This window comes from Anarrhichthys ocellatus, unplaced genomic scaffold (genome assembly GCF_004355925.1).
Source record: "Anarrhichthys ocellatus isolate YVR2014 unplaced genomic scaffold, GSC_Weel_1.0 scaffold8, whole genome shotgun sequence".
In the NCBI taxonomy this organism is placed as follows: domain Eukaryota; kingdom Metazoa; phylum Chordata; class Actinopteri; order Perciformes; family Anarhichadidae; genus Anarrhichthys; species Anarrhichthys ocellatus.
Genome location: NW_022280038.1, coordinates 8,356,049 through 8,365,453, shown reverse-complemented (window position 1 = coordinate 8,365,453; position 9,405 = coordinate 8,356,049). Strand labels below are relative to the sequence as shown.

The 9,405-nt window shown below is 39.2% G+C and overlaps 1 protein-coding gene across 1 annotated transcript; it reads left to right on the top strand.

Annotated features, from left to right (window-relative positions):
- Nucleotides 1-6,868: 6,868 nt before the first annotated feature.
- LOC116384163 (guanylyl cyclase-activating protein 2-like) lies at nucleotides 6,869-9,405 on the top strand. Its single transcript, XM_031848612.1, has 4 exons — nucleotides 6,869-7,066; nucleotides 7,165-7,314; nucleotides 9,051-9,159; nucleotides 9,278-9,405. Exons 1-4 carry the CDS (start codon nucleotides 6,869-6,871, stop codon nucleotides 9,403-9,405), a joined length of 585 nt encoding a protein of 194 aa, XP_031704472.1.

Below are 9,405 nucleotides of genomic sequence, written 5' to 3'. Positions count from 1 at the left end.
TATATATATATATATATATATATATATATATATATATATATATATATATATACACACACATCACTCATATCCTTTATGTCCACATTAAGGCCCTCTCTCTTCTCTATTACACTGAAAAGCACTAACCAACACACACAAAGAAACATAAATAGTGAATGAATGACAGTGGGAGTTAGGTTGCTGAATATGTTCACATGGAGTGTTCACATGCGACAGTACCTTGATGGTTTTTAATAGATGTAAGTAGTACAAGGCTTTCAGAAATGTTCAGGATCTCTGTGGTTGGATTACATCTGAAGAGGATGCGTCCATTCAGTGAAAGCCTCTCAAACTGTGAAGGAGCTTTAGTGAAAAGCCGCGGCAAAATCTACAAACAAACTTCCTAAAACAGCGGGGACGCTGACCATTTTCCAACTTTCCTTCCCTGCTCCTTGAAATGAAAAAAAAAAATTGATGAACCGTCATCAAGGAAAGATAAGAATCAGTTGTTCCAGTTCTGGGGTGAATAACAGGTGGCTTAAAGACATGTATAGCACGTGTTTCAGATAATTGGTGGTCTTATCAGATACCCCAGAGATCCAAAGAGATTACTTTACCCAAACCTCATCACAAAAATACCTGTTGTGTCATGTAATCTGCTCTCCTCCTTTATATTTTTCCTTAATTTGCTTCATGTCATTCATTCATGTTTTGTGTTTCCCGTTTTATTTTGTTACTCACTGCTCCTCTTGTGTCAGATCTTGTGTCAGATCAGCCTCTTGCCTTTGTGTTTTCCCGCCAGTTTTGATTGTCTGCCCGGCCCTGATTAGTTTCACCTGGCCCTCGTTAGCACTGCAGTCACCAGACCTCCTGCTCACCTGTCGCCCCTAAGTCACCCACTGATTGTACCAGCTCTGAGGTCTCGTTTATAAAACGTAGGATCCACACTAAATGTTTGCGTACGTTCAAAGGAGGAAATTAATGTACACCAAAAAATATTCCGATTTATTTTTGCCTGCCAGCACGCAATTTCCTTTTACAAATCCCAAATCAACCTGTAAATGTGCACAGCTGGTTCAGCCTCACGTCCCGCCCTCTACACGCCCACGTTCAACCATAAACGGTCGATGCAAAGCACTTTATGAACGTTGATGCATAGAAATGAGCTGCTGATGAGTGGCTCTTTACGGAGAGGAAGAACACTCGTTCCCCCTACTTCTTCCATGTACGCAGTCCTACCAGTTCCAGAGTATCTATCGTGCAACACAACTCATCACTGTAGTGTTGATGTTAACAGCAGTCAGACGGACAATCGGTGGTATCCACCACCCTGCATATCATTTAAATAAAGGAAGTTTGATAGGTGAACATAATTTATTATTTACTTGTGTATTCTTGTGACAGTATGATTAGGACTGGTAATGAGGATATGGAGTGATTGTGCAAAAGCTGTCACTGGTTTTATTTCCAGACTAATTGACACGATCGTTGTGTTGAGGTGGTGAAGATGAAGGTGTGTGACTGTCACCATGGTTACTCCTCTGCTCCAGTGAGCTCTGATACTCACATCAGATAGCTGTGTACAGTTTGTCTGTGTACAGTATGCTTTATATGTCCTTAGATAATAAGCCATGAATTAATAAATAAAGTTTTGTTCACTGCAGCGATTTTACTCACAAACACTTAATGAAAACTCAGATGCACACAAGTGCGCACATTCTCCCTTCAAGTTTGTTTTTATAGATCACAACTTTTGCGTGGGAAGTGGCATACTCCTCTTTCAGGCCCTGTTTTGTGCGCACGCAGCGGTTACAAATTCGACCCCATTTCCCTTTGTCGGTTTGTCTTTGTTGCTGCATGGAGTTTTGTAAGTATGTAATCTGCCTGATGGCCCTCCCTGCCTTTTGCACTCTCAGTCTTTCAGGTTTTTTTTTTTTTTTTTGCAATATTAAAGTATCCTCTCTGAATCTGCCAGTCTGCATTCGGGTTCTCTCTTCCTTTGCATGCATCCATCAGTTGTGACAGTATGCATATGAAGCTCTGTAAAAGAAGAGAAGGCTTGATTTGGGATTATAGACCCATGTACAGTTAGTTAACAATGATGACGTGAGATGTGAGTGCACGCAATTTGGCAACAGACGTATGGTGGAATTAACCACCAAAGATTGGGAATGCAACTAAAACCAATTGACTTTCCAGATCTGTGTGTTGTTAGTGAGTGGGTAGAACACATTAGCAAGAGGCACAGTATTTAGTGGCCACATGTGTTTGGTGGTGAAAACTAGCTTGTAATGTCACACTAGCAAGAAATGACAAGCATACCAGTCACTAGTTAGTTAAAACTAGATTGTTGTCACATACAGAACGTCAAATACCATGACACAGACTCAGACTTTTGACTTTCTTGGGTTTAGAATGGGCCCTGCAAACGAAAGCATTTTTGATCAGTCCAGTGGTAGTCAACACGTTTCATAGCGTGCAGTCTTATGTGCCGCCGGTGTTTCGGTTTACCGAGTGACCGTGTTAACTGGTGACTCTCTGCCCAATGGCAGCTGTTGACAACACGAACAGAACTCGTAGCTGTCCTCCAAAAAGCCTTCAATCAATTATGAAATACAGACACATTTGTTTACGATCTACGGCAACCATTTAGGTTACAACGAGCAAGCGCAGACGCATTCGGCTGAAAGTCACCAGTTAGCACGGCCATTCGTTATATCGAATTTGACAACCGAACATAAGACAACCATACATGTTGATGCTATTAACTGTATTAATTCAATGTTTAACGCTTGCTAACCTGTCTGGATGACTGGGGCAAAATGTCAATTCCGTTGCCAACATGCGCATGTGTATTTTTGATGACTTCAGCTGTAAAAGGGTCTATTGTGCGTGTGCTGTTATCCTATCTAAGTCCTTTGTTAAATCAAGCATCATTTTATGAAGGCTTTTTTCAATACTGCCTTGTATCAAAACATTGAAGCCTGCTATTTGTCGTCTCAACCTTTTGAAGAAAGAGAGAAGAGAAGCTTCCCCCTAGAGGATATTGACAGAAGGTAACGGAGGGGGGGAGGGGGGGAGTATTGCTAGCAAGTACATAGAGCTTGTATAAGAAATGAGTAATAGATGAAAAAGGTATGATTAATGGAGCTCTGGTGCTGCCGTTGATGTAATCTTCTGTGATCACCCAGTGGACATTCAAGTGCAGACAAACATGAAATATCATCAAAATGTTGCCCCCCCCCCCCCCCCCCAGTGATTTAGAACTTTGATCACAGTCAACAACAGCATTCTGCAAACAGCCATTCAAGTCTTCAGCTGAGTGTTTTGTGTCACTGCATGCTTTCAACATTTCGACTTTGTCTTTATATCTGTTTTCAGCGCGCACAATAAAACATGCCTGTCACAATGTGACCGAAGTTCCAAATGAGTGATGGCAACTGAGCAATCCCCATTCACTGAGAGACAATGTAAGATGTGATTGAAGGCTTTGGAAAAAGCTACTCAGTGGACCTTGAAGTAATGTTCTCTTTTTGATTTTAATAGGTATTATCTTCAGCAGTTTTACATATATTTAAAACAGAGTTGGCAGAATATTGGCAGTAGATTTCAAATGCAAAATGGAGGATATAGTGTATTCACTAATCATGCAGTGTGATACACACCAAGCTGCATTGTGTTTGATCTGCATCATCTGTATGAATATGTATCTTGCACAAATAATTTTGACTCAAGTGGAAGGAGGACATTCGAATTAAAACATATTTCTACACTCTGTGGTACAATTTACAGAAAGGCATCTTCAATGCTTTTTGTTTTCATAATCAATTACTAAAACGATACGGGGAGACAACAATTCCTCTGCGGGATGTTTCAATTCATTTGGTATTATAGTAATGCTACCAAACCGAATATGATGTATATATTGTGTGCAATAATGCTAAGCAACAGAGAAGAGGGTATAACAACATGTTCCAATATTTAGCAATGAGCATGTTGATAAATTAATTTGAGAATAATACAATCAATTGTATTAATTGAATTTAATATGAAAAACGTATTTAATCAGAGATATCGATGCTGTTGAGTATTTTTATAGAAACAAATTGTGACTATTGATTGCACTGATCATCTCATCCCCTACATTCTGTCTTACAATTAGATTTCTTGGGATGTTTTTATTTGGATAGTTATCATACTTCCTCTATAATAACCTGTATTGTGTGAATCATACTGCAACCCACAGGCCAACAGCTCTGGCAGTGAATCAACATCGCCATCTAATGGACATGATCAGACATGGTAGATATGCAGTAGTTCTGAGAAATGATTTTCTATTCATCAGTTGATCTTTATGCCCCTAAACAAATCATCTTCAGAAATAGGCTCTCAATTGGGTGTAATGCATGTTGTAACATTTAATTAGTTGATTTGCTTGTAACACTTGCTTATATTTGCAGCTTTCTTTGGTTGAACTCATGCAGGAAATACATATTAGACTTCACATGTGTTGTAAAGGTGAAAGTTGACAGCAGATAGGTGATGAGAAGAGTTCACATGAGGACAGAGGAATTAAAGGTCGGGCCCCTTAGTGGAGAATCCCTCCTTCAAGAGCCTAATCCTGTTAGGCTTGCTTGAATCTGTTAGGTTAAACATAATTGACGAAGAGTCAACAAATCATGAACCCATACAAATACTTAACATTTTACTGGTGTGACCAGACAAATGTTGTAAACATCCAGGGCTCAGCCAAGACCAAGAGGGGTGCTGGGGCATCATTATAAAATAAGTAGTGATCTATACAATTAAACTAAAGGTACAGAGTATTTTGGAAATGATATGCATGTGTTATAATACCGTATACGTTTTGAATCTTGTTTGTTACTGTTCTTGTTTTCTTTTCTTTTAGTTTTTCTCCTTGCAACTTCAAGACTTGATTGGAACAACCCATCATGGCTTTCATTAAATCCTCTTAGTGACGGTCTGACTAAAACCTTCTCTTGGCCACGACAGACCTAATAAATGGCCATGTGTCTATTGAAGACATCTGGTAGTCCTGCTTTTTGCCACCTTTTTTTGTGACGCTGCTTCACGTTAAGTTTTAAAAACTCTCTCCCTCCACCCAATGGACAATGTGTTACAGACATCTTTGTGTTGGAACCCCTGTTGTGTGATCATCTTAACCTCTAATTGCTTCTGAGGGATTTCATTGTGGATTGCACAGTTCCAGTTCCCACTAACAAATAAAACATCAGCATGAAAGGAATCCATAACTATGCATCTGGAATCATTAAACAGAAAACTGATTTTTTTTTTCTTACATGCTCATCCAGATTGTCAAGACACAACCGTCATCAGCAGTTACACTCTGCAACACTACTACTGTACTCTAACATCTCATAATAGTTTGGGATGCTTCATAATTTCCTAAAATTTTGCATCAACCAATTAGTAATTATCAACCATATAAAACGTTGTTGGACACTCGGGGTCAATTTGGACACACTGAGGTATCCTGAGGGATCTTGTCTCCCTAGCCTATCCGCAGAGCGTATGTAATCTAATTAAAGTGATTGATATACCTATTCCAAATTAGCATGACCTAGAGTGCCTTAGCCTCTTAGCGTCGCTTTTTCCAAACAGAAAACAACAACACTGTAACTGATTAAAGACAACAATAAAAATGAAAATCAGCTATTTGGCAGATAAAGTCATGAACAGGAAGCCGTGTCTCTGGTGTATCAAATAACTTTTAAACTAAACATAACTCACTCATCTGACAAAAGAAGACAACTCTTTCAAGGAAAAACTATTATTGTAAGGAAGGTAGAACAGTTCTAAGGCCCTGTGCTTGAATATAAGTAAAGAGCACTCTTACTCAGTTGATGTTGCCAACTTGTTTTTAGTTTTTTTTCCAAGTTAACAGTACAAACTGGTGTACTTCATCATTCATTTCATCTGTTATGAATAACGAATTGTGCTGATGCTTTGTTGCAGACTTGTCAAAGCTCAGTTGGATGTCCTAATAGACAAGATTACGTCTGTGAGGAAAAGTCAGAGGATCATTAATGACATTTGTTTTAGAAAACACATTGCTTACTGATACAACTGCTGTAATTCACGTTTTGTTTTGTTTTTTAACAATGGATTACTCTGTGTAACGTGAAAGAGGTCCCTCTAAATGAAAACCCCCCCAGAAAACTTGCACCCAGATTTGCAGTTTTGCACAGCATACATACATTGAATGTTGATGCTGCATTGGGTCAAAGGAGTGGCACACAGAGGAAGTGATGTAGTACATCAAGCGACTGTTGCCACAACAGCTACTATAATGGGAAAGTGTAGTTTGCATTCATCAGGTGTGCAGAAACATGCCTCCAGATGAATTTTTCAGTTTCTTCTGGTACCCTCAAGTTTCCAAAGAAGTCTGCAAATGCAGCTGCTGTAATCAACAATTAAACAGGACTAACCATAATCTTCAACATATTACCGAATGTGTGCTCAAAGCAATTTTACTGAAAGCAAGTAGCATTTGTGTTGACAATCTAGTTTTCAGCAGTGGCAAAATATTGTATGCCGTTCTATTAAAATGCACAAACCTGTAATTTACATGTTGGAGTAGTGTGTGTCTTTCCTACGAATTTGGCCTCGACACACATTCAGCTGCAAACCTAATTAACCCAGTGAGAAAACCCCACCAACATAATACCACAGTAATCCTGAGGCCACACTAATCGCCTGTCTCCTAGGCAAACTGGAGCTTTGGGATTCCACAGGGTTGAAAAAAACACCTAAGACTAAGAGATGCCCATTTCGAGTCTGGTCACTCCAATGTGGAGTTCATACTCAAAGGTTTCCGGACTATGGGCTGTTGAATTACAGGCCAGTCATGGGGCAGACACAGCAAACAGAGAACACTGAGAAGATTGATGTCAAAGCAATTCAGGATATGTATAAAAAGTTTGTCATGGAGTGCCCAAGTGGACGACTTTTTCTGCATGAGTTCAAGCGTTTCTTTGGTGTGGACCCGATAGGGGAAGCGTCTGATTATGCGGAGAACATGTTTCGAGCTTTTGACCGAAATGGGGTGAGAGAGTAAAAGCTGTTACAGCCTGGCATACTGTTCATCTTTACCAATATGTGGAAAATGTGATTCAATTTTTTCTAATTTAACTTACCTTTCAGGACAATACGATTGATTTCCTGGAGTTCGTAGCAGCACTGAACCTTGTTTTCCGGGGAGACCTGGAGCATAAACTGCGCTGGTCATTCAAGGTGTATGACAAAGACGGCAGTGGCTATGTGGACAGGGAAGAACTACGGTCAATAATTGATGTAAGTCTACCTTCATGTCAACTACAACTGTCTTGTGGGTGTTGGATGCAACTAAAATACTGAGCTTGAAAAAGGAGAATCCCTCAAAGTAAGTTGTCCTTTTGCAAAATGGCATTTAGTTTCAAGTCTAAACTTAAGCAGCAAATGACAGCAGCCCCATCAGATATTTTCATCTTGGATCTTCTTCTGGGATGCAATGTGTTCCCCTACCGTATGAAATATATCTGGAGTTCTCAAACTAAAGATGAGAGAAGACAGAAGAAAGAAGGAAAATTATTCTCTATAAGAAAAAATATATGCATATAAGCTATATACAAGTCTATTCCTTGTGAAGCATACAATGAATACACAAAGTATAAAGGACAACTTCAATTTTAATGGACATAGATATTATACAATCTTTTTACTGGCCATACAGAAGTGTCAAATTATCTTGTTGAGTATGTGCTTGCGTACATCATTTTATCATCATCATACAATCTGGTAGCTAGTTACAGCCCAGTTGCCAAAATACAATGTTGGCGTTGTACATACATTAGATGAGATGGCAGCCTCAGCCATTACTGTGTAGGAATGTGTGGATGTTGACATGCAGTGACAATTTGTCTAATTTCAGATGAGATTTTAGAGGAAATGCTGCATAGTTACAAAATAATTTCACTTCAGGTTAATAGCAGACCACCTCAAGGTGTCACACAGCGAGAACCAGGACATTCTGATGTAGCATTTCAAAATTAAAGCTGCAGCGCCGTTAGTTGTTCGACTAGAAAGGTGATATGTATATGCAAGGCTATTTAACATTTAAGGTTCAGCAAACCACGTTGCTGCGTTGCCTTGCGCTGCGTTGCGCTGCGTTGCGCTGCGTTGCGCTGCATTGCGTTATGTTGCGTTGCGTTACGTTACGTTGCGTTGCGTTACGTTGTTGCGTTACGTTGTTGCGTTACGTTGTTGCGTTACGTTGTTGCGTTACGTTGTTGCGTTATGTTGTTCAGTTACGTTGTTCAGTTACGTTGTTCAGTTACATTGTTACATTATTTTATCACAAATCATAATCTTTTTTCAAACCTTAACCAAGAAGTTTCTTTGCCTTAACCGAACCAATCGTTTCAAAACGTCAACTAAGAGACACTGTGTGTTTCTGCAAGCTTGATACAAGGCTAATGTTTGTTTCAGAAATCTTGACATTTAAGGTATCTGTGGTTTGCAAAAACCTACAATGCCAACCTTTGTTCTGGCGACTGGGTTGCTAGTTACAGGTGTGAGAGTGAATGTAAAAATGTGGATTATCAGAGGATTATCTAAACCATGATCACTCAGGTTCAAGTCTGAACCCAAATGTTTCCCCGCTGGATTTCAATCTTTTTCTTCCAGTTAAAACCACTTTTCCCAATAGCGATGTATTATTGTGGTAACTGGTAACATAGAAATCTGTATCTGTTCTCTGATTAATTACTCTTAATCTAAAGCAAAACAAAATGCAATGCCAGAAATGTGCCAGGACTGTGCCAAGACTGTCAATGCGTTATTTACAATCTTTAAAATCAATCAGTAGTATTTGTTAAATCAAACAGAAAAACTTGTTTTCAAAATATGTGATGGTAAATTAATAAGAGTGCTCAAGATGGTCAATCTTCATTTATTCAGTCATGCATTGCCACTTGCTAAAAAGGCTGTTGATATGATATTTTCTTTGTTATTAACATTAAATATAACATTTATTTTAAATTTTTTTGTAGAGCCTCTATCGGATAAAGAAAGGCTCAAAGACCGAAACGGATGATACACAACTTACAGTAGATGAAGTTGCGAATCGAATATTACAGGCCGTCGATAGTGATGGTGATGGTAAGCATTCATTGCGACACGTGTCATGTTATGCAAGGAAAACACTTTTGTAGAGGGAATATTTTGTTGTTTCAACAGAGAACATTAATCCACACTTTTGGCTTTTTTTGTTCCACAGGTCAAATTAACCTGGATGAGTTCATCAGAGGCGCACAGGAGGACCCCTGGGTGCTCAACATGTTGAAGTTGGACATGAACCCTGCTGGATGGGTGCTGGAGCAGCGGAGAAGGAGTGCACACTTCTGA